Source organism: Sciurus carolinensis, chromosome 11, assembly GCF_902686445.1.
Source record: "Sciurus carolinensis chromosome 11, mSciCar1.2, whole genome shotgun sequence".
Taxonomy (NCBI): domain Eukaryota; kingdom Metazoa; phylum Chordata; class Mammalia; order Rodentia; family Sciuridae; genus Sciurus; species Sciurus carolinensis.
In genome coordinates this window covers 95,364,835-95,391,062 of record NC_062223.1, presented here as the reverse complement: position 1 = coordinate 95,391,062, position 26,228 = coordinate 95,364,835, and the positions used below count along the sequence as shown (strand labels likewise).

Here is a 26,228-nt window from a genome sequence, read left to right as displayed (position 1 = left end):
TTACCTATATGAGGTACCCAGAGTAGAAAAATGTCTTTTTTTTTTTTTTTTTTTTTTTTTTTTTGGTACTAGGGATTAAACCCAGGGGTGCTCTACCACTGAGCTACAACACCAGCACTTTTTTATTTTTTTTATTTTGCGACAGGATCTCAACTTAGGTTGCCTAGTCTGGCTTTAAACTTGCAATCCTCCTGCTTCAGTCTCCCAAGTACCTGGGATTATAGTTGCACACCATTGCACCTGGCTTAGAGTTGACACATTCTTAAGAGATAAGAAATAGAGTGGCAGTTTCCAGAAGCTGGGGAAGGAGCAGTTGTTTAATGGGCATAGGGTACGAAGTTTCAGTTTAGGAAGAGAAAAGAGTTCAGAAGATGGATAATGGTGATGGTTATACAGCAACATAAACTTAATGTACTTAATGTCACAGAAAACTATATGCCCAAAAGTGGTTTAAAAAGGTAACATTTTATGTTATGTATATTTGACAAATAGAAAAAGAGAAACTTGGAAACAGATCGGTGTAAGAATAAAGGAGATGTGATTACCAACTCTGGCTTGGCTGAGAAAGCCACGCTAATATTCACATCTGGCAGAGGTTTATTCTTCTAATTAGGCTGAATCTTGATCTCTCTCTATCCACCTGTATCAGTTTCTTAGGGCCGAGGCAACCAACTTACACAAATTAGGTGGCTTAAAACAAGAGAAATTTTTTTCTCTCAAGTTCTGGAGGCTAGAATTCCCAAATCAAGGTGATTCCAGGGCCCTGCTCCCTCCCAGACCCTTCTTCACCTCTTCCAGAGTTCCCTATGGCAGCACAGCTCCAAGCTCAGCCTCTGTGGCCACATGGCCATCTTCTCCCTTAGTGTCTTCACACTGTCATCTCGCTGTGCATGTCTATGTTCACATATATTTTCTTTGTAAGAGGACCCCAGTCACATTGGATCAGGGGTCCATGCTACTCCAGTATGGTCTCATGCTAACTTATTACATCTTCAACAACTATCTCCAAATAAGGTCACGTTCTAGGGTCCAGGGGGTGAAGAGTTCAACATATCTTTTAGGGGACAAAATTCACCCAATGATATCCCAACTGTAGAGTTTATCTAAGTCTCAGTCCTGGCTGACCTCACTCACCCTCTTGGCAACATTCAACGCAGATTATCATACTGACCCAGGACTGCTCTACAGGATCCCCTGCTCTTTCATTCATACAGCACGCCCTTCTCCTGTTTACCCCCAGCTCTCTCTCTTCTACCCTAACAACTCTCCATGTTGAAGTCCCCTCTTAGACTTTGCCCCACTTAAACTCACTCCCTTGGAAACCCGTCCAGTCCTGCAGCTTTCCATGTCATCTATCTCCTGAAAAGACCACCATATTTATAGCCCCAACTCACCCTGCAATCTTCAGATACCATATCCCATACATACCTGGCACATTCTGTAAGCCACAGAACATCTCTGATTTAACACAGTCGAGCAGGACTATCTGGTTGTCATTCAAAACCTGCTCCTTCAACAGGCTTCATCAAAGCAGTGCATGGCCTCACCTCCACCCACTGTTTGCAACCTCAATTGTATCCTCTATTCTAATCTTTCCTTCATTCTTCCACAGCCAATCAGAACATTTTGTTGGTTCCACCTTCTAAGACACTAGGAACTTATCCACTTCCTAACACCTCCACTCTTACTGTGTTAGCCCAGGGGTTGGCCAACTGCTGCCCCTGAGCCAAGTCTGTTCCCAACCCATCTGGTACATATTGTTTAACTTGGCAGAGATAGGCGGCTACAACAGTGACTATGTAACCTACGATGACAGAAAGACTCTGCCATCCAGCCCTCCACAGGAATGTGTGCTGACCCCTGGCCTAAGCACTTGATACAACCTTTCGAGTAATCTTTTAATCAGCAATAAAATATCAAGGGTTGCTTTTCATTTGTTCAGAGCCTTCTCAGAATACCATTTTCTCTTCCCTTCTGTTCTCTCTCTGTGCCTAGCAAGAGGTTCTCTCCCTGCCTCTACTCCCTCCTGCACATCACCCTAAGGATGAACTCTTGGAAACACTGGGATTCACCCTGATCAGGCACCTGCACTGGTTCCCAGGTTCCAGCATTCAGCCTACACAGTTCATTAGCTTTCACAGCTCCTCTATAACCTAGCCCACTTTCCAGTTGGTCAAGGCTCCACTACTCCCCGAAAGGACAGGCGTCCCCCAGGACCTGCTGTACCTTCCCCAGGCAGTGCCTTTGAGCTGGCTGAACCCCACAGCTCTAGCCTCTTCTCTACCTTCTTACTTCATTGGCATTTGAATTTGTTCAGAACTGTCCTATTCAAAATCTCCCTGAACTTTAACCTTCCCTCTGGTTACCTAGATTATTACTCACTCTCCCATTTTTCTGGAAAGGAAAAAAAACTGAAGAAATTGTCTATTTTCATCATTTCCTTTCCTCACCTCCCATTCACTCTTCACCCACAACCACCTGGCTCCTACTTGTGCACTAAAATCCACGACCAGGATCACCAGTGATTTAATTAAATCCAGTAAGCTCTGGTCCACTCTGATCACGGCAGAGAGTAATAGAGCTTATTGCTCTGTCTGGAAACACCTCTCTTAGTTGTAGAAAAACCACATTCTTGCTTTTCTATCACGCTTTCTGATTACTACTTCTCAGTGTCATCTTCTGTGTTTGCTTTGCCACCAAACAGTGAGATCTCTGAGGAAGGAACCAAGTCTCTTGGCAGCTCTCTGTTGCCAAGTCCATCCTAGCTTAGGGAGGGCCTTCAATGGACATCAGATGAAAAAGCTCTATGGCAATTACTGTTTTCAGTTTGAGAATTTCTATTTGATTCTTTTATGAAGTTTCCAGTTCTGTGAAATTCTCCACATCATCATAACTCTTTGAACCCATTAGTAATGACTTAAAACAGGTATCTGAGGTGGACTTCCTATGGGTCTGTTTCTATTCTATTTTTCCTTTGGTTTTTCTACATACCTGGAATCTTTGAGTTGAGTTCTGAACACCTTATGTGAAAAACCAGAGCACAAATCTGAGGCTATAGGCAGTGACACCTTCCTCCAGAGAAGATTTGTTTTTGCTTCTGGCAGGCAGGTAGACTATAGACATGGACAATGCCAGACCTCCTTCATTCCAATGTCACTGAAATGGTGCAAACCAGGACTCTAGTTCCTGTAAGGGCTGGTTTAATTCTGGATTATCCCTTGCTCCCAAGAAATGGCATTTCAGGGTCCCAACCTCCAAATGCAGCAGATTCTGACTTCAATTTCTGTTCCCAGTTCTGTGAATCTGGCAAGGCTCTGCTTAGAAGCTCAGGTGCACATCCATCCAAACAAGCTAATCTCCTACCACCAGAATGACCTTCTTAGTCTCTCCTGGATGTCAGGTAACCCAAAGCTTGACTACCCACTGACTGCTACCACATCCCCCTTCCTTGAAGATGGGAAAATGGGCTGGAAGCCTGCAGACCTGAGTTCTTGTCTGTATAGCTGGCAACTAGTCCTGACTCTTGGGCCTGATCTCTCAAGGTTCCCTTATGCTTACGTGAAATGCATCTGGATAAAAATCTTTGAGTTTCTTCTTGTTCCAGAAGTTTCACAATCATGAACATTGTTGCAAGTTCTTAAACTAGACAATCCCAGTTATACAATCTTCTTCTGTGGCTGCATCAATGCCCAATAGCTAGTTAAAACTCTGTATTTCCATAACTGCTTATAATACATGGACATACACTTCCACAGCATGGACTAAGATTTACAAAGCTGTCCATCTTCTGGAACTTTGCCTATTTGTGCCTAGATCCTTATGATGTGTTGCCTTGGCTACAAAGCTAGGCAAAGCTGGCAAGGATTCACCCAATGGCTTGGCTGAACATCAAAGAGAAAAGCCCAACCCAAATACAGACGGGAGTCACTATAGGGCACCACAATGCCAAACTGCATGCAATAAACAAATATGATGGAAGCAAGCCTGAGTTACAGCAAACTGGTATTATTCTTTTTTTTTTTTTTAATTTTTATGTGGTGTTGAGGATTGAACTCAGTGCCTCATGCATGCTAGGTGAGTGCTCTACCACTGAGCCATAACCCCAGCCCCCTCAATTGTTCTTTTTAAAAGGAAGGATACTGACTGGTCATCCAGCAGTAGCTTAAAGAAAGAGAGAGTAAAACAGAACTTTAGCCTTTAGCTTTTCAGAGCTAGAATTCTGTGCTTTCCTGACAGATGAGAATACCAGAAGATATATAAACATTTCATTTCATGAAGGACAGAAGAACCAGGGGTTGAAACTAACAACAGGGTGAAATACAGTCTTCCCTTCCTATGCACAGAGAAGACCTAACATAGTTACTTCATTACTCAGAAAAATTCTTCACAAACTTGCTAACTCCAGTCCAGGTTCTTTGTTTCCGATCTCTATGTGATCCTGCTCCACAGCATTTCCCTGACTACAGAGCTCCTGACCTGCCGCTCTTCACTACAGGACATAGAATCTGAATGTTGATGTCTCTTGTGTAGTATCTCTCTTTCCTTGCAGTGCTTGAACCCATCAGAAAGCAAAGGAATCTACTCCAAAAGCCATGCTGCACCTAGCACCCCCGAAGGAGTCACTACTAGGGTTCTGTATGCTCCAATAACACACTGGCTAGAAGCAACCCAACTCTATGTTGGTCCTTAGAGTGATAGAAAAGTCACTCGTGGAGGAGTTATGCTAAATCCTGACTCTGCCACTATTAGCCCTGCTCTTTGAGACATTCAGAATGTACTGAGAACCCAGTAGGGGCCAATATTCTGCTGAGCATTAATGGAAAATGATGGAGACCTATAAGGTACATCCATTATAGAGCTAAAAATCCAAAAAGCACCCATCTGCTATGAGAAGGTGCAGGACCAAAGAGGCTCTGAGACACCTTTTAACTTGAAAGTGCTGTGGTTTTATCATCTGAGGAACAGTCCTGTTGGTCATACCTATCTGTGAGGCTGTGGATGGGCATAGCCTCTCTGCACTTCCACGTGCACATCTATAAAACTAGCAAGAGAGATTGGAAAGTTTCTCCATTACCTTATGCAGCCACAATGGGAGGTTTCCAGACTCACTCTGCAGGGACTCCTTCTGTTGAACAGCAGCCCAGCAATAAGAATCCACAAAAGAAGCCTGACGCCAAGAGAAAGAACTTGGGGAGAAACAGCTTATTTGGGTACCTGAGAAGCAAAACAGATTGTTTTGAATGAATTAAAACACAGGAACCTGGACCCTCTCCACACTCCCCTCCACACTCCCCTCCTTTCCACAAGACGATGGCAGGAAATTAGCCAATAGGACCTTGGGGCCCAGGGCAGAGCTGTGTCCTCCCTGTTCACAGCAGGCCCAGGGGCTGGCACTGAGCCTCTCCTGATACCCACGGGTCCAGAACACTCCCCTGACCCCATCAAAGCATGCAGGGGTGGGTGTGTCGTACAGGCATAGGGACCAGCTGCTGGATACCTTGTAGGCACAGTCTCTCCCACAGCATGAAGAGTGCCAAGTTCCTGGGCTCTGACATAAGTTGTATTTAAACCTGACTCTGCCACTCGTAATGGGGTGACTCATAGCCAGTAAGTCACTTAGACTTCCAAAGTCTAAATCTACAAAATGGGACTGACATTAACATCTACATTACAGATTTGTTGTGGTGACCAAAAAAGGGGGTAGTTGTGATAGCACTTTTAAGAGTGCCTGATTCCCACTAGGTGCTTGGTAAGTGTCATACTCTTCTAGGTAGAGTAATGAACAGATTCTGATATTCCTTTAAAGACTAGAACATGCCTGCCATTCTGCCTTCCCACCCCATGGCAGGGCAGGGACAATCCACCAAGCTGGCACATAAAAAGTCTTAAAGGGTCACCTCCCCTGGGAAGTGTGGCTGCACACTTATGGCGGAAGAGAGAAGTGAAGGGGATATCATCAGGACAGCAGATGCTTACAGTAGGAGGGAGTACATGGGAAGGGCCCTGAGCACCTCTTCTTCCTTAGCAGAGACCTTTATGCCCATAGACATCAAGAACTTGAGATCCTGCATTTTTGGTAGTCAGGAAGGCACAGGGCTCAGAACTAACCTCACATTGCTTTTTAGCAGTGTGACTATGTATCACCCACCAAAGTTCAGGAGTATAACTGTAACACAACAGGGGACCAGTCCTCTGGTTACAAATGGATAGCTTCTGGTAAATTTGTTAGTAAGCTGCCTGCTTGGGAACATCTGTTCAAATATTTATTTGTGAAAATGAACACTGCTGTTTGAATTTCCTGAAAGCCTGTTCAAACCAAAATGTTCCTAAGGGACCAGCTTTAGTTCCTAAAGTCCTCATAGTGAATTAATTAATATTCTTTGTGAAGGTAATAATGCTTCCAGTTCTATCATAGGATCTCAGGGACTTTCCTCAAGGCAGTGGTACAGACCCTTGGAGCAGAAAAATAAAAGTGCTAAACATTTTATACTGAAGTTTTTGCAAAGAAGGAAGAAGGAAAATATAACTGAGATGAGTGATAGAGAGAGAGAGAGAGAGACAGAGAGAGATTGAGGACATGTTGAACTGCTCAGGAAATGTTCCTCATCTGGAATAGGTCAGGAGGAAAAAAAAACCTGGAGGAAACCAATATTCACTGGATACCAGCCAGACCCTTTTACCACATTTAAGCTTCCTAGCCTAATGGGGAGAGAGAAACCTATCCCCCTTTCTCCTTGGAAGGGACCAGAGCTCAAGAGTAATCAGTAATCTTCCACCTGTCTCAACACTTGTCTCTAGACAGGTCCTTCTAGCAAGGCCACAGAGGAGGAGAGCCCTGGACTTAGTCTTGGGAATAGGGCAGTCTCAGCAGGTGGTTCCTCCAAGTTACCAGGAAGGGGAGAGCTTCCTGGAGAGGGTCAAGGGCAAGCCAAGAAAAGAAAGAGATCAAGTCCCTATAGTGGGTACTGAATGAGAAACTAAATCAAGAAAGTCAGGTCCAGGCAGGGGCAGGATCCAAGTGAAGAATGAAAAGCAGTAGCAAAGACAGGACACAGTCAGAGGGTACAAGGGGACCTGCACACACTGGCTGAGCAGCACTATGCCTTCACCCATGACAGTCTGCCTAACTGGCAGGCATTGTTTTAGGGTGGCTGACACTACTACTGGGCTGGGAAGCCTGGGACCTGTACCACCCTGACTGGTGCCTCCAGATGTACTTCCACATCCTCTATCTCATTTACTCTTAAAATGATAATTGGAAGATAAACGAACTTGGTGTTTATATAGTTTTCGAGGAGTCTTCCATTAAAGAGAGCTTCCAGTCTTTCTTAACTCTACCCATTTAAACTGCTGCCAGATGACTCATCCTAAAGCTCCATTCTGACCTTGACACTCCCTTGACAGAATATTGCCCACAGGTCCCCGCAACCCAGGGTACAGATCCAAACCAATGCTCCAATCCAGCTCAATGACTATGGCATGCAGAGGCCTGACATGTTTCCAAACCTGTGCCTTTTCTCACACTACTCCCTCTGCCTGAAGGGCTTGCCTTTCAAAATCATTAAGGTCAATGCCCCATCTACACTGGCTACCTCAATGGGCCATCTTTCCAATCCCAGCTCAGACATCACCCACTCCATGAAGCTTCCTCCCCACTGACCTTCCTCAGAACTTTGACACCATCAGAAATGTGCAGAAAATCACCTTTAACCATATTCTATAAACACCCATGTGTATCTTTTCTCCTGTAGTAACACAGATGTCTTCCAAGGCAGGACACATCCCCATCTCTCTCAACTTCACACACCACACTGTGCCAAACAAAATCTGTCTGGTACTTTAAAAGTTTCAAAGTACTACCATAAGTAATGTCTCACTTAACATCCAACTATTCACCATCCCACTGGGCAGGTAGGGAAACAGCTCCATGAGACCCTCCACGAGGTAGAGTCACTCTAGAGTTTCCAGGAACAACTTCAGTGAAATGCGCACTGCTCTTCATAATGCACAGAAGATGTGAGTTTTGAGTTTACACCCTAAAGGACAAAGAACACTCCCAGCTCACAGGCTGAAGTGTACAGGCAGTTGTGGGCTTTACACTCATTCATCGGGCCGAATATAACAAAAGACCACACAATAGAAATGGGCATTCACTTGGCCCTGTGGAGGTAGTCATGACATCTGCTGAGTGGTCTGGACCACAGGTCTCTCCCAAATATCCTCCAAGTGCCTTCATTTGGAACCCAGGGCGTGTTAACACCTTCTTGATTGGCAGCCCAGATGGCCCTTCATGTAGCCTACGCCGGCACCTGTGTCTGTTCTACAGCAGCTGGTGAAGAAGCAGAGAGCAGCAAAGCCTGAGGAGAAGCAGGGCCAGGGCAGAGAGCAGAGAGCCAGACAGCGGCTTTTTAATGCCACCAACACCAGTACAGGGCTTCTCCACTCTTGTTCGGCAGTTAGTAAGAGGGATTCTGGCCTACTTTTACTCTCTTACAAGAAGACTTCTTTTAGTTCTGAGGTATTACTAACACTGGGTTGGTCAGAAGGGCACTTAAGGTCTGTGAAGTCTGAGTGAGACCCCAGCTGCCCTCTGACAAACATGTCCACCCTGCCTCCCAGGACCTTGAGGAAGGACCCAGGTACAAGTTTTCTGCGTTGCTTCCATATGAGAGTGCTGGGGGTAGCATAGGAATCAGGCCTCCAAGGAGTTAATGAAACCATCAAAAAATCACAAGTCTAACATTATATGAACAGGAATAGTGAGATCTAGTTAATTAACTGGGAGAACGTCAGAGGAACTTGCAAATGGAAGCAATTCTAAGCTAATGAGACTGCAGGGAGCTGCAGATGATTCCTAAGGGGATGGGCCCATGCTGTCCACTTTCACCCTCATGTGAGATACAGGAAACTGAGGCACTGAGAGCTACTGGCTGGTAAGAGAGAGCTGGGACATCAACTTGAGCCTCCATCTTTACTTCCAAACCCAAGAAAGATGAGGCGAAAGGCACAGGTTATTGAAGAAAATTGGGTCAGACAAGGAGAAAAGAGAAGAAACAAAGCAAGGGAATTTCTTGGAGGGAAAGAAAATCAGTCCTGGGGTTGCTGTTCTGGGAGGCACAGAGGGAAAACAGAGAATATAATAATGATTATATCAATAAGTCATTAGTATCTACATGATATTTTAGGGCCCTAACAAAATATTTTCATTTTATAAGACAAATCTATTCTGTTCACTTCAATGTAAATTATGCAATACACACACACACACCTCATACATACAGGATCCAGGTAGATCATAAAACAACCTACAAAGCACTGAACTTGAAAGGACTGTCTATATTTAAAGGCTGCCAGAAAAATTTGAATACTGCTCTACTATAAATTCTCAAGTTCACTGAGAACAATCACATAAAGAAGACCATGAATTTGTGGTGTACAGAAGGGATGAGTAATGCTTAGCTCTTAAAAATAAACAGAACAGCAACAAGCTTTACAACAAAGAGGCCTGAATCTGTTTAAAGTAACTTTGACCCCAACACAGGAAGACCAAATGACATTTGCCCCAGAAGATTCTTTCCTGCCAAATACTCATAGATCCCAGCCATCACAAAGTACAGTAAACCTACAAGAATCTCATGATAACTTCTCTTCCTAAAAAAAGAATCCAATTCCTCTCTTTTCACCATCCCAGCAGACTTCAACCTGAACCTATCTTCAGCTTCAAACACAAGAAAATTTATATGCCCTCAAAGTCCCAAATTGTCCATGACTGCCTCCACTTTTCCTCTGCATACAATGAGTCCAAGGCACAGTTGTATTTCAAAATAGAGAGGAACACAAGTACTCTTCACAGCCCAAACAAAAAAACAGAATTGAAATAATTTTCTTTCCCTTTAAACCAAGCTGGTTCACCAGGTCCCTTTTTCCAGAGCTGAGCTGACCTCAAGAGAACACACCAGAGCCAATACCTGCCCCTGTGCTAAGATGGACACAATCAATGTTATTTTCTACAGAGTTCCAAGGAGTCCTGATACTTCACTACCCTATTGTACAGAGCAATAAACAACTGCTCCTTGTCTTAGAATAGAAGGTTTTCCCTTGTAGATTAGACAAGGCCCTGTTAGTATGGCCTCCCTCTGTACCTACTAACCATGCAGTCCAGGATGTATGACCACATGGCCCCACAGCCAGAGAAGAAGCCATAAGCCAAGAGCTGACCAGACTCCTTCAATCCTATGAAGAACAACAGTGGAACAGCATGGCTTGCTAAGTGCCAAAGCAGAAGAGGAAATTAGACTGTGAAGACGGCCACAAGCCACCACGAGACCAGATCTGGGGAAAAGACAGACTGGGGAACAAAGGGCTAGTCTGAGGGATTTCTTCCTGTGGTAGACAAGTCCAGTCCCTTAGCACACCAGGAAGGTCTAAATCACACAAAAGAAGAACTTGAATAAGTCTAGTAAAACCTGACAACCGTTCCACAAGTAACATTTCCATGACTACCAGAGTGTGCAGTTGGGCATAGAAGGACCCAACAATATATTAAAGATGCAAAAGATCAAATGTATTTAAATTTTTTAAAAATTTTACTATCTGAGATTAATACAGACCTAAGAGTTTAAAGTCATATTGTTATTGACACTGCACTGCATTTACCTCATCTTTTTATTTTTTAACTTTTTTTTTTCCTTTTGAGATGGAGTCTCACTATGTTACCCAGGCTGAACTGGAACTCCTGGGCTCGAGTGATCTTCCCACCTCACCCCCTGAGTAGTTGGGACTACAGAGGCACACTCCCAGGCTCAGTTTACCTTATCTTTTTTTAAAAATTAAACATTTATTTTGAAAAAATTTCAGGCCTACAGAAATGATACAAGGATATTACAACATCACGTATACTCCAGGTTTAGATTTAACCCATGTTAACCTTCTGCCACACAACCTCTCTATGTATATATGATATACACATTCTATTTTTTTAAACCACTTGAAAGTGTTGCTGACATCATGACCCTTTACTATCAGAAAGGAAAATCCTCTAAGAATGGTCTTCTAAGAACAAGGACATTCTCTTAATCCAGTGCAAAGACAAAAATGAAAATAGCATATATGGTACAATTTGCTACCTGTACCGGTTGAATATCTCTTATTTGAAATGCTTGAGATCAAGTGTTGCAGATTTTAGAATATTTGCATGGCCTTTATTGGTTGATTATCATAATTCAAAATCTGAAATGCTCTAAAACTAACACTTTTTGAGCATCATCTTGGTGCTCAAAGAATTTCGGATTTCAGATTAAAGATGCTCAACCTATATTCAGATTTCCCGAACTACTCTTTACAGAAACTTATTTTTCTTAACCAGAATCCAATCCTGACCACACACTGCATTTAGTTGTCATGTCTTTTTAGTTACCTTTTCTGGAATGGCAGTAATGCCAAGGAAGGGCTGTGGGTCCTCCTCAGGACATCACCTTGGGAGTCACTGAGTGGATAAGAGTTTTCCCCATGACTGCTGTCTCATCTATGGTGGTCATGTGGCTAAGGTGCCATCCACCAGGTCTCTTCACCGTACAAGGGTCACACAAGAGGTGTGTGAGGAGACCCTAGGAGACCATGTAAATATCTCATTGTGTGTACTCCACATTCCTCTTGAGCATGCTTCATCCAATGTTATTTGGTGGCACAAATCATTCACATGATGGAAAAAGAAATCACATGTGAACCAAAGTGACTTCCACATCATTCTGATGTACTGATCACCTCTGAGTTCCTTCCCAACACAGAATCACCTCTTTGAGAGAGACAATATTTACTGAACTCAACTGAGACATGAGTTTGACACTCTCATTCAATTCAATAAAAGAAACCTGTCACCTAGTTATCATTATACCCATTTTACAGATGAGGAAATAGAGGCCAGGAGGTTTAAGTGACTCAACCAACACTTGGCCAAATACTCTTCCCTCAACATGACCCCCTTGGAAGGAAAGTAGAGGCAGACCTGGGGCTGGGCAGAATGAAGATGACTGGACACTGAAGAACACAAGACTGGCCAACACAGGGGGAGGCACCAGCATCTGCCACCCAGCAAACTGATCCTAATCTCTACATTGAGTTCACTAAAAAGTGTCATCGAAAACCACAAAGCCAGCAAGATCTCTGGTGTGTGGATCTTACCCAGGGCACCTAGCACTTTGTGTGGAGTCAGAAAGACTATTGGCAGGGATGTGGGGACTATCAGCACAGATCCCACCTGGCGGGCATAGAGGCTGGACCCATGGAAGGGACAGCCATGAATAAACAACTCATCAAAAGTGACACAACAGGAAAGTGTCATGTGAGAATCAGGAAATAAATTCTTGCAACCCTAGACTAGTCGTACTTGCACTGGAGGAAATGTGTTTGGTCTTAGATCTTGCATCTTAAGAGGGCAATGGGAGAAGTGAACATGAGAGATGAAACAGATGTTAGAAAGGAAAAAGAAAGCAAGGGTCCATGGGAGGAGGTCAGCTTAAGAAACATGGTAAAGGAACAGAAGAACATTTAAGGCCAAGGAGCAAATCTGACAGAGGCCTATGATGGGTACAAGTACTAGAACAAGTCCCTTAGCTACAGGGAGGAACTTTAGCCTAAAGGGGGAAATATTAGGAAAGTCTTCTATAAGTAGAGATTCTAGAACCTTTAATCTGAATGCAATTTAAAAAAAAAAAAAGATCCCATTATATTCAATAGGCATTGGATTTTCTTTTACTTCCTAGTAAGTTACTTAGTCTCTCTAAACCTAATTTTTCTCATTTGTAAAACTTCATAAAATTCCTATATCAAAGGAAGTGTCTGCCACAATGCTGGAACACAGTGAGAACTCCATAAACAGTAGCTAAGATGTTTATTGTGTCAGGCGACAACCATGTTAAGCACAGGAGCTGTATGGATGAAAAGTTCCTTTGTCATGGATCATTTCTTCTGTGCACTTACAATTATTTTAATTTCTCATTTACTTACTGTTTTTTAAATTTGTTTTATCTTCTAAAACAAACATACCACAAAAAGCTGACCCTGAATTACTCAGAACTGGGATCAAGTCCACAGCCAGAAACTAGATTAAACTTCAAGTCTTTTTGTATCATCTCTCCCTCAAAGATGGTTTTTAAAAAGTAGCTTTTGTAGCTCCTGAAACAAAGAAACCTTTTTGTGTAGCAAAAGGCCTTGGGCATCTAAATTCAGTTCTGAATCAAAGATTAGTGACTAAACAAAATGAGAACTCATAATGACTGTTACCATTATGTAGACAACTGGTCATGAGACCTCTCTGCAAACTCAAGGATGTTCTAAATAGACCACTATGAGTTTCACGTGACAAAGGCAGATGCCAAGTGACAAAAGCTCTTTTTTCAAGGAACATCAAAACAGAAAAGGGAATTCCAAGCTGATCACTAGAGTGGGGTGTTTACTACCCCACAGCCTTTGTGCCAGCAGCAAACCACTGAGAGCCAAGGACTCAGGCCTCCCAAGGGCTCCATCCTCCCCATCTGTACAGGAGGCAACAGAGCACATATGTTCTTCCAAAGGTACTCATACTCTGTAGTACAGAGCTTAACTCAAAAAGCATTCATGGGGCACCTACTATGTACAAGGTACCACTGATGCTGAGGATTCAAAGTGTCCCTACCCTATCAGGGCTTATTAGTCCAGTGGAGGAGGCCAAGAATAATGAAAAAAAAAAAAAAAAAGAAAAGAAAAGAAAAGAAAAGAAAGAAAGAAAGAAAAAACAACATTGCATGAGGGTAAGGGCTAAACCATGATACTCACCAGATACACTAGAAGCGAGGACAGGAGGGAACACAGGCTGGGGAAACAGCACAAGAAAATACCTTGAGTCTTTAGAGTTGAAAGTGTGTAGTGGACAGAGAGCAGGCTACTGTGCCTGAAGAACAAAGTCCAGCTGGGATCAGGGCAAGGACATGCTGGGACCACATGCTGGAAAGAAGAGCCTTGATTCTGAATAGTGGCAAGGAAGCTCGGCAGTGTGGAGTGGAGGAACACAGCGTCTCAGCATCTTAGGTTGTCTAATTCACACACAAGTATTTTTGGTGACTGGCTCGGGCTACAGTGTTGAGCTGGAGTAAGGTTGGCTGGGACTCTGAGTAGGCGCCCTCCCCCGCAGGAATCCAAAGAGTAGGGAGGAGGATCCCACAGGGGCAGAGTAAAAGACCTGGTGTAAATCAGCAGCCTCTGAGCTGGGAGCAAGCTCCCTCCACTCAGTACACTGCCCCGTCATACAAAAGGGCAGACTGTACACAGCACTGGCCAAGAACCCAGGCCTTGGAATAAGAGCCGTGCTCCAGCCCTGCTCTGTGTGCCCCTGGGCATGTTACCTGACCATCCATCCATGTCAGCCCATCCATCTTCTGTCAATGGGTCATAACAGGATTAGGGGCATTTTAGTACCTAACCTACACTGAATGCTTCCTATGCTTCACAGTCTGTTCTGGTGCTTCCTATGTACTAATTCACTTAGTTCTCACCACCCCGTGAGATAGGTTCTACTATGATTCCTCTCACTGAGGAGGAAGCTGGGGTGCAGAGAAAATACATAACCTGCCCAAGGCCTCTCACACTGAATGTGTGATGTGTCACGACTGGACCCCATACAGGGCTGGCTCAAAACTCAAGTCTTAACCACTCCATATTCCACAAAGTCTCTCAAAAGTGGGAAAATATAAATGTTTTGAAGAACTGTTGCTGAGAAAAATATCAGGCCTGATGAACCTGGCACATAGAGGTGACAAAATACAGTGGCTGTTAATATTAGTAATAAAGACAGAGGAAGGCATGAGGAACATGGCAGTATTTCCCACTGGGACATCCACACTGAGCTGTCCACCCCACCCCCAGGGCCCTAGCCAGGCCCTCAGCAGACAGGACTTTCTGCTCTGCCACAGAGCAAGAGCCAAGTGCTGGAGCCAAGTGGGACCCCATCACACCGGACCTGGCCCACCACTGCCAGCCACAGCCTTATTCCACACTGTCCACCGTACTGGCTGAGCTTCATAAGTGATCACAAAGTCCCAAAGCACACTCACTGAATGTGACAAACTTTGAGTTCTTCCCAAATCAATTCCAGCATCCTCAGGACAACAGGGAGGCACCAGGCATACCTGCAGAGCTCCAGCAATGGCTCCTGATACACTGTTACCCCATATAATGTACCATGGCAATTCCAAGACATATATGACACTGCTGGTCCCTAAAGTGCACGAGTTAGTAAGCTCAGACTTCCTGCAATGCCCCTAACTAATCTCCGACAAAGTATCTGAGGTATGATTTAAAAATGCTCCTAGCTAAACACCCTCTGAGATCCAAATAAACTCCTAAATCCAAATCCCACAGGGCCCTCCGTGATCAGATCTCTGTTCACCTGTCCACTCTCTTTACACTACTCACTCTTACCCCCTGCTCAAAAGGTACCAATAATACTGATTTTCTTTCATTTTCTCAAAAAAAAAAAAAAGCACATTCATTCTTCCTACAAGGCTTCAACCATGCTGATGTGTCACTTGGTTGCAGTGCTTCTTCTTCTTCCTCAGCAGAGCATTGCTGAGGTCCCATATAAGATGAGGTTTCCCTGCCACCACTCTTGTTTCAACACACCGATGAGCCAGAATTCTGAAATAACTGGGAGGTAGCAAGCCCCTGGGACCATGTCTGCCTCTTCACTGATAGATCCTAGTGTGAGGGACAGTGCTCAATGATTATGTGTTCAACAAAGGAGAACAGAAATGGAGAGAAAAGAAGAAAAAGAATCAGCACCTTAAGGCAGGCATGAACCACAGTTCCTGAATCAGAAGGCCACGGGAGAGCATCTAATTTTAGTCTGGTGCCCTCATGTTACAGGGTGAGACTGATCTCAGGGGAGATGCCTTCTGGTCACACATGAACCACACAGCTGTTCCTTGCTGTTAATAAATAATATCATTAGTGTTCCTCCAGTTCTTAAAAAGGGATCATCTTTCTGTTCCATTATTCACTTCAATAGCTCAATAAGGAAAACAAGCTGAGAACATAGGGCTTAAGAGTGTTTTTTCAGAAAAGGAACGAGGCCTTATTAAGAAGAAGAATGTGATGACCATCAGTCCCAGGGTTCTCCTCCTGCCAAGGACACTGGGGAAAGGAAGGGAAGCAAGACACAGTCCCCACTCCTCAGACTCAACCCAGCTAAGCCTCCCGAGCCTGTTGAATGGCCCTGAATCTGGGGGGAGCTGGAGGCAAGCCTGAGACGATCTCAGGTCTGTGGAAGGCTCACAATTTTGCAAAGCACCTTGACTGTGTTAGCTTAATTCATCCTTGGTACGGAGTCAACCAACATTTACTGAATACCGACCATGTGTCATTATCTCATTTAATGGGTACTTCCTGCCTTGCAAAGGAATATCTGGGGCTGTCAGAGAGACAGGGAATCTTCCCCAGGCAACAGAAGAGCTAGTCAGAGCTTCTCCTTCTAAAAAGCAGCCTTTCCACAGAGGAGTGGCTTTCTGGGAACTTCAAGAACTCTTATGCTAGATCTTCAAGTGCGAAGAATGTTAACACAAGCAAGACTTTTTAAAGGCATTTTCACACTTCCTAATAAATGATATTTGAAAGTTTTGTGCTCTGACTAAATTTAAATAAGAAACAGGGCTAAGAAGTGAAATGTTTTTAATCTTTTAGCTTAAAAAGATATTATAAAGAAGTAGTTAAAATGAATTTCATAGGGGTGAGAAGGAGGACTTTATAAGCCAAGGATAATAAAGTGAGAACTGTCAATTTCTCCAGGATCAAACACCCAAGAGGAAAGAGTACATAGCCCAAAGAGAATGAGCAGCTTCCAGACTTGGCTAAGGGTGGCTATGAAAGCCCCGAAATACATCTTGTGAAATTCCAGTGTAAATAAGGAACTACAAACCAAGACCTCAACATGCCAGTTCAAGTGTGAGAATGGCAAATTAAAAACTGAAGATGTTAAGTGACAGTTAAGGAAGTGGAGAAAGGGACGCTCCCCACTTCCCACCTTGTTGACAGAATTCTGAAGGGCCTCTAGAAGTACCTTTTAAATTTAAATGGTGCACACCTTCTGGCCCTCTGCCTTTGAACTCCACCCTGGATCTTGACTTCAGAGCTTTGGTTCTCAAAATGCTGTATGGCAACTTCAGACCTGAAACCACTTTGCAGAAGGAGGTCTATGTCGTTAATTCACAGTAACATCACACTGTCATCTACCTTCCATAAAAATTTAATATGGGGTTGGGGATGTAGCTCAGTGGTAGCTTGCTTAGCATGCTCTGGTTCAATCATCAGTACAGAGAAAAAAAAAAAAAATATATATATATATATATACACTATATATTTCTATATATTACATATGTCAACATGCAATGGGCTTATTACTTTAAATTTTAAAATATTGTTTAAATGTCTCAATTTTGATTTCTAATATGATAAGTACCAACAGATATAATCAGATATAATGCTCAAACAAAAGCCTTTTGGAATCCTTCAGAAATTTTAAGTGTAAAAGGTTCCTGGGGCCAAAAAGTTTGAAACCACTGCGCTAGAGAAAGACATTTGATGTTGAGTGATAAAGTTTATTTAACTTACTAGGTATGTCCTCACTTCTGGAAACAAACTGACCAGAATGATCAGATGTTTCTATGTGTATCAACAGATCTACACGAAGAACAATAAAAACAATCCTAAAATGGGCTTATTTTCCTAAGAGGAAATCGAAGACCAATGGATTAAGACTGGGGTCTCTAATAAATAACAATGGGGGAATTATTGGCTATAGTTTTGATGTTCCATCAAAAGAAGAGACAGACTAAAATGGTAAAGATTTAAATAAAATTAATAAAGATAATCAGAAAAAATAAATGAATATGTATCTGCTTCAAGGATAGGCTATGTTTAACCACAATGAAATTGAAAAAAACTAATGTATGCACAGTTTTGACAAAAATCCCACAAATTTCTCATCAAAACATATCGGACCCCCCCACCAAAAAACTTACCAGAAACAAAATTTACAAGTAATTAAATTCTGGTATTACAGATATTTTTCTTTATTCAGTGGTTCTAGTATTGTTTTTACTTGCTCTCACAATTACTAAAACGTTTGCTTATTGTCTGTCTTGTCATACTTTCTGCCCTATTACTGTTATTCTAGTCAACTCCAAGGATACTGCAGAGTTTTCAAGTAATTTTAATGGAGCTTTTTTTTCATAATACTGATTATATCAAGACACATAAAATTCCTTTTAGAGGTACTATAATACACTCAGTATCTAAAAATGCTAAAATCCTACTGCTATCTCTGTTCATTTTGTTGTTTATACAGACTTTACTGAATGCCTACAGGTGGCTCCTGTCCTCAATGAGTTTACTGTAGGCTGGGAAGACAGAACTTAACAATTAATTATAGGAGGGAAACTTATGCGGTGAATGTAATAAGAACCCATAACAAGAAGTTCAACTTAGGAGGCTGGGGTTGTGGTTCAGTGGTAGAATACCTGCTAGCCCATGTGAGGCACTGGATTTGATTCTCAGAACCACATTAAAAAATAAATAAATGAAATAAAGTTAAAAAGAAGGTTCAGCTTAAAATTGTAATTTTACCCCTAGAACAGTTAATTTCTTCCTTAAAATCAAAATGCCCCTTCCAGACTTCACATTTAGAGGGAGTCAGCTGGACAGTGCACGAGGCAGTGGTGTGTTTTTTTTTTTTTTTTTTTTCCCCCTCTACTTACTTGAAAGAGGAACTCAGGAATGCAAAGCCATCCTGGAAAATGATTTCATCTTTCTGGAAACTGATACTGTTCTCATTTTTCCCTTCAATGTTCAGAGTACTGAAGCATTTGCAAATATTTTACACAAACAAGCTTCATGTGTGAGAGTAATAATTTAAAAGAATGTAACCATCCATCACTAGGGAACTGCTTAGATAAGTTATGAGAAGAATATGCTGTGCCATGGAATGCTGTTCTGCCTTTTATAAAACTGAAAAATAAAATCATGGCATTTGCATGTAAACAGATGGAATTGGAGACTATCATGCTAAGTGAAATAAGTCAATCCCAAAAAACCAAAAGCCGAATGTTTTCCCCGATAAGTGGATGATGATACATAATGGGGTCAGGGGTAGTGGGGAGGGTAAGAGACGACTGGAGGAACTTTGGATTATGTAGGGAAATGAGAGGGGGGAGGGGGCGGGGATATGAAAGATGGTGGAATGAGACAGACATCATTACCCTATGTACATGTATGATTACACAAATGGTGTGAATCTACATTGTGTACAACCATAGAGACAAAAAGTTGTACCCCATTTATGTACAATGAATCAAAATGCAGTCTTTACAAAAAAAAAAAAAAACTGTAAGGTGATACCTATATACTGACACATAAAGCTCCTCAAAATATACTAAGCAGGAGGCTGGGGAGATAGCTCAGTCAGTAGGGTGCTGGGTTCGATCCCCAGCACCAAAAAAAAAAAAAATATATATATATATATATATATATATATACTAAGCAGGAAACACAACTATTATGGCATGACTCAATTTGTTTAAAAATTAAAATAATATATACGCTTGTTATATGTATGCAGAGAAAGGCAATCGTAAGGCCATTCAAGGCATACAGTGTGGTTACCACTAGCACAGGGTGAAGGAAGCTCTTTACCATGAGGACATATTTATGTATTACTTGTACACTAAAAACTCTACAAAACACTAGCAAGGCAAAACATCTGTGCAACAGCAGCCTCTCTGGACAGCATGCATCCTTCTCTTCGCTCTTTGGTTCTGAGCATGAGTATGCATGTGCTTTTTTATGGGATCTATGCCATGAGACCCTAAATACTAGCCCACTCTTACAGACACCCCTAAAATGAATCAACCAGCTTTGCCAGTTGTACAAGCTAAAAAGCAATCTGAAGATATTCCCAAAGATGTGCATAAATTCAGCCACAAGATAGTGGATGACTTCCTGGATGCTGACTCAGTTACAGGAAGCACAAGGAGAACTATAACAAATGGTTCTGGAAGCAGTTGCCACTTTATCTGCCCTTTGGCTAACTGGGGCCTGGCCCAATGCCTGTAATGATAGCAAAAGAGCAGAGCTAACTTTGAAATTCCATATCCCTTTTGCCCAGAAATGTGGCTGCCCACTAGGAAGGCAATGGGTCAGGGCAACAGGGGAAGAGGATCCCTAGCAGAACAGATACCCTTTCCTCAACCAGTCCAGGCAGCCTGGCTCAGGGGAAGAAACATCCTGGCAGGAATCTGAGGTATTCCTTTCCTGGAACTACATGCCAGGTTAGGTGATCAAAGGATCAAAGTAGTCTCTAAGGCATTGGGCTCTGCACAGCCCTAAGCCAGGGCATCGTAGCTTCAGATTGTCAGAAGACCCAAGAACATAAATCCCATTTGGAGTCTGGTCTATTAAAAATTTTGTCTTAGTCTGCTCCACCTGCTATAACAAAATACCACAGACTGGGTGGTTTAAACAACACACATTTATTTTCTCACAGTTCTGGAGTCTAATAAGGGCCAGATCAAGGTACCAGCAGAATCTGGTTTGCAGAGGGCCATCTTCTTGCTGTGTGCTCATATACCTATCAGTCACACTTGTGGAGAGATCTGACCTTCTCTACTTATTTGGGCACTAAACCCATCATGGGGGACACATTCTCATGACCTCGTCTAAATTTAATTACTTCCTAAGGGCCCCATCTCCAAATATCATCACATTGGGGACTAGGGCATCAACAAACATTAAGGCCATAACAGTAGCACACTTAAGAGAGTTACTTTCTTTAATTGTTTAGATAGATCCTCCTAGAATTTCAGAGCTTGAAAACCATGGAATACAATCATGTTCATATTCTAAACAAATGGTCACCCAGCTATTTCCTAAACTTTGTTTCCCCATTCTCTCTGGAAAAAATGTGCTCCATCTTCTAGAGGTATTTGAAAACAGATGTTTTAGAAATAAGGGGCCCTCCGATGGGGCATAACTTGGCCTCCTGCAGCCTCCACAACAATGACAGATGTGTGGCAGGTGTGTGGTGTCTGAGCCACACAGAATGATACCCCTCTTTCTTCCACATTGTAATCCTCTAGCATTTTGAACACGGATTCCTCCTAATTCACAAAAATAACACACAAAAATGGATATGTGGTACTTGCCATATAACCTAAGCTTCTAGATCTAGTGGTGCAACTTACTTCCCTCCCATAATGACATTCATCCTTTATGACCCTTATCAGACGCAAATGTCTGAGAGGAAGCATGCCTAGCCTGATACAGGACCGCACTGGCATTACTAAAGGATATGAAATGAGAGCACTCTCAAGCAACTGAGACCCTTAGGACGACAAATATCCCCTCCTTTTCCTCAGCCCGGCCGTTCGCCCAGGAAGAACCCAGGAGAGGTCTCTAAAGTGCTCTGGCATCTCCCACTAAGTTTCTACTGAGCACGTGCTGCATGCATGATGCAATTCAAGGTGAGAGGAGGGAAAGGAGAGGGCTGGGAGATTCACTCTCCTTTCTCCCCTCCCATCACAGTCTTTCCATCTGAGCCACAATTACATTTAAATTGTCTTCTGTGGTGTGCCAGTTATATGTGATGAGATTCCTCCCACCCCCTGCCACATACACCCCTAACTGGACCTTGCCCACAGAATTTTAGAAAGGCTGAGAAGAAGCATCAGGCCTCAGCAGCACACTTGTGTTATTAAATGCAACTCAACAGTTAGTAGTTCACTTAACTCAGAAGTTAAGACACTTCCTCCAGAATGTCTCTACTTCCAATTCTCTCAGTCACAGCACACAGCAGGACCAATGAGTGGCCTTGCCCCAGGCTGCTTCAAAGGCTACCAGAAGTTCCCTTCACCTTGACGGTGGCACCAACTCCACTCTGCCCTTCTGGACCACATCACTTCTGTGATGACCTACAACTCATGGGCAGAGCAAGATTTAGTTAACAGTAAGTCAGAGTCCCTTCTGCTTTCTGTCCCTGCTGTAATCCTCACCATCCCAGGCAGCCCCAAGCCAGCACCTACCATGCTGGGCCTCTGTGAGCTGTGGAGGTGAAGGGGCAGAGCCCCTGAGGAGCTGTGATCTTGATCACAATTAACTACTATATATAGTAGGTTATCAATATAAAAGGAAAACTGACACGTAATCACTAAAGATGATATTCTGGTTTCTAATTTTATGCACATCCCAACACAAATAAGAAAACAAGGAACTCTGCTATACCCCCTTCCACACAGTGCCCCTATACACTGACTTCAACTCCCACCTAAGGCAAGACTAAGCCTCTCATAGTCAGGCCACCTCACTCCTCCTTGCTTCAGCTCACACTGCTCCTTATATTTGGAATCCAGCCTCAGAGTTCAATTCAAACTCTTCTCTGCTGAATGCCCCCATATTCCTGTGAGTCACAAGAAACCCTTCCTTCTGCCTTCCCATTGCACGGGCTTTCGTACACACCTCTGACACCTCCTAAATCCCACGAACCTTGTATTAAAAGAGTTCTACGCCCAACTTCTCTGCTAGACTGTGATTCCAAGAGGCAGATTCTATATCTTAAGTGTCTGACCCTACCCACCCCATGCCAAGGAACAAAACCATGCACACCTGTTTCAATCAACAGCTAATGGTACTAAAAAGCTCTCACCTTTCACTCTCTCACCAGAGTTTGTGAAGTGGCTTCCATGTACAATGCAGGACACCAAGTTCTAAGGATCAATAGATTAAGTATCTTGTAGGTGAGACAGCCACAGGGTGAGGTATAATGCAATGTGTAAAGTATGTCAATGAGCATGTCCCGGACACCTGGGAGGGAGGGTGTGATTATCAGGACCGGAAAGGCAAAGCCACGTTTGGAGTTTGCAGGTGCTGTCCCATGCTTCTTCTGGGCCTATGCTCCTGGACCAAATGGGGTGGGCAAAGTGCTTGCTCCATTTAAATTACTCCACTCTGGGTTGTTCTTATTGTTCTCTTTTGTTTCTGAGAGCATACCACTAAACTGCCCAAAACTAAATGTTGCATGACATGATCCAACTGTACCAGCTTCACATATTAATTTATGTACCTAAAGCCCTCATCATTTTATCTATGTGAACACTCTATCTGATAGGTCTCCCCTGGTCCTGTTGGCCGCATCCCACATGTCCATCCTTCCCTTGAACTCCTGAAGCTTGACAGTACTATGCCAAACTACCTGCCAATCTTCACCCTTTGGGACCTGAGTTCAATACCTGAACTCAGGTATCTTGTTACTGAACCACACACTGCTGAATGATGTTACCTCATAGCAGCTTCCTTCTAGTGCCCCTCTGGGTGATCACTACCCACAAAACAGGGAAAGGACCCTGTCTCAAAAACCTTTCATATACCCCTCAAAGCATAGCAGTGCTATTCACACAGCATGAGTTTAGACCCTTGCTGGGTAAACCCATTTCCAGCCTTCCCACAAACGCCTCTCAGACAAGTTGTCTATTTGAAATTTGGAAGTATCTAATGCACTTCTAGTGCAGATGTCTTAAAAGTCCCTCTAGTAGATGGACTAGAGCTGAAAGGAGATTTTGGATCTTGAGCAGGGAGTGCTCAAGATCTCCCTCCTGACTCTGCCCCACAAGGGACCCAAAACTTGCTTCTTCAGTTTTGGGACCATGCCTCATTTATTCCTGGGTCCTTGGTGCCTGGTATTTGGTTCAGCACGCAGCTGACACTTAAGGAGCATTTGCTAAAGGGAGAAATTATCTCCAGAACGCATACAACTTGGTGATTTTCCTTTAGGTTCAATTCCCTGTCATCTAGAAGGCAAAAGGAAACCCTGAGGTCTATGTCCAGCCCAAAGACGAGGCAAAGTGAGAACTTAATTTCAACATGGAATTTGGCAACTTCTTGCCAAACTGAACAACTTAGTGCTGCAGATCACAAAATTAAACTCATCACTGCCTTTTTTCTAACCAACACTTGCCTCAACTTCACTACTTCCATGAACAACACCTCCATTTTCCATTTATCCAGATCTACAACAAGTTTAACAGGTCTCTGCCCTTCATGGCCTATTAAAATACAGGTACCCAAGTGCTTCTTACTGCCCCTTGATCTCTCAGAAATAACACTTCCTTTCCCTCCACTCTTCACACCATCCATGCACAAGACCTCAACTAATGCTTCAACATATGGCATCCAGCCTTCCTAGCTCCACCCTCTCCCCTCCTTCATATCCAGACCCTGCATGCCATCATCAGGTTTATTAAGTGCTGTTTTCAACCAGTCTGTCCTCTGCTCAGTACTTCTCAGTCCTGAGACTGTCAATTTTGCTCTTCTGTTACAATGTGACACAAGCCCAGCCTCACTCTGAGATTCCAGGAACCCTGACTAACCCTCTTTCCTTGGCTAGGACAGTTGCTGTCTTCCCTTCCAGGAACAGGTAATATGCTCTACCATCTCAAAATTTTGGCAAGTCTCAAACTCTGCTTATCCAAATTTCACCCACCCTCTTACATATACTTTCCCCAAGGTCTAGCCCTACTGGCCTCCAGCTCACCCCACAACTGTCTTTAGCCCTTCTAAATTACCTCCCACTCTCTTGTGCTCAAAGTTAAGACTGCTGCCAAGGAAGATCAGTCAGTCAGGTGACCGTGTCCAAATTACCAGACTTTTGAATCTCATAGGGCTATTAAAATGAGAATTTACATAAAGGGGATTTGTTCATCTCTCTCTATATAATAAGGCCCTCCAAGTGAAAGATCTAACACAGGCCAAGTTCAGTATTTTCCATCATTCACAACTCTACAGAACTAAAATAAGTATCAATAAAACGTAAGACAGTAAAAGAAGAATAGGCTTTTCATGGAACACTTGTTTTCACATCATACCTTTAGCCACTCAGGAACTTCTCTGGCACAAAATTTCGGGTGACTTAACAAACACTGAGGGGAGGGGTGTGAAAAGAGGAAATAGTTTTCCTGGGGCAAATCTGGTGGCAAGGGCATAAGTCAAAAGGATGCCACCGTCCAATCAGTGGGGATCAAGGAACCACAAAAGAGCAGTAGGGATGCAAACAGGGTCAAGGGGGATAAAAATGCACTCCGGGCAAGGAACGCTTCGATTCATAAAAACTGGGGCCACCTTTATTCCCAACTTTCACGTCCACTGATGCTACATGCCCATCCAGGGGCCTGCGGTGATTCAATCTGTTGTGAAATAAAATCACATCTCACCAGACCCAGGCAGACCTCGATAACGCCAGCCCAGCCTGGGGCCGCCTCTCCGGTCCCGGGGCCTTACCGATCGAAATCTCCTGCGCGAAGGCCAAAGAGATAAGCAGCAGCGGCAGCCCCACAGCGATGCAAGTGACCATCTTGTCCACCGCCAGCTCCAGCCGCAGCCCCTTAAACTTGGGCTCGGTGGGCTCCTTCAGCAAGAAGTCTGAGAACACGTACTCCGTGGCTAGGTGGGCAATAGCCATGGCTACTGCGCGCCGGGTTTGTCCCAGCAGGCCAACTAGGGCAGGTTGGGGTACCGCCGGCGTCTGGAGGACAGCACGACGCCTTCACCCCGTCACCGGCCTGGTGGGAGGCTTTCGCTTTCCCTTTGCTGACTCCCGCATCCCGCCTGCCTTTGTGTCTTGGTGAATCTGGCTCCCGGCGATCCAGTTGGAGCCACAGTTGCCTCGGATCAGCGCCTGGCCAAGCACCTTTGGAGCCCGCAGGGCTGGGTCCCAGGCCCTCCCGGGTGCAGAGGTCCCGCCCCCGCACGCTCAGCCTGTGTCGCTCCCTGGGGGCGCGCAACACCCGGGCTCCACGCCTCTCGCGCACGCCTACGGGCCCGACATCCAACCCGAGAACAAAGCGCTTTCCTCACTTCCCCGCCCCTCCGCGCGCCCCAGCGCCAAAGCTGCCTCCAGGAGGCCCTGCGCGCTCAGTCCCAGCGCCGCGCTCTTCCGGAACCTAGGGGGAAACCGAGTACCCAGGGGCGTGGAGTTTCCGGAAGGCGCGCTGACGCCAGGCGGGGTGGGCGCGGCTGCATCCCACGCCCTGCCCGCGTCCCGGGTAACGCGCTGAGCAATGGGTTCGTTCCACCTAGTGGCCTCTCTGGAAAATCTCGCTCCCTCCCATCCTCATTCTCCTCATGTCCTGGCATTTGGGATTTTTTCAAATCATTTCTGC

The 26,228-nt window shown here is 44.0% G+C and overlaps 1 protein-coding gene across 1 annotated transcript in view; it reads right to left on the bottom strand.

The window, feature by feature from the left end:
- Positions 1 to 25,976, bottom strand: part of Panx1 (pannexin 1) — a 39,801-nt gene extending 13,825 nt beyond the window's left edge. Inside the window, exons 1-2 of the mRNA XM_047518969.1 lie at positions 25,348 to 25,976; positions 5,075 to 5,214 (exon numbers count right to left, since the gene is read on the bottom strand). Of these exons, the coding sequence (XP_047374925.1) occupies positions 5,075 to 5,214; positions 25,348 to 25,528 (321 nt within the window). The 5' untranslated portion in view covers positions 25,529 to 25,976. The remainder of the gene's footprint in view (positions 1 to 5,074; positions 5,215 to 25,347) is intronic.
- Positions 25,977 to 26,228: the final 252 nt, after the last annotated feature.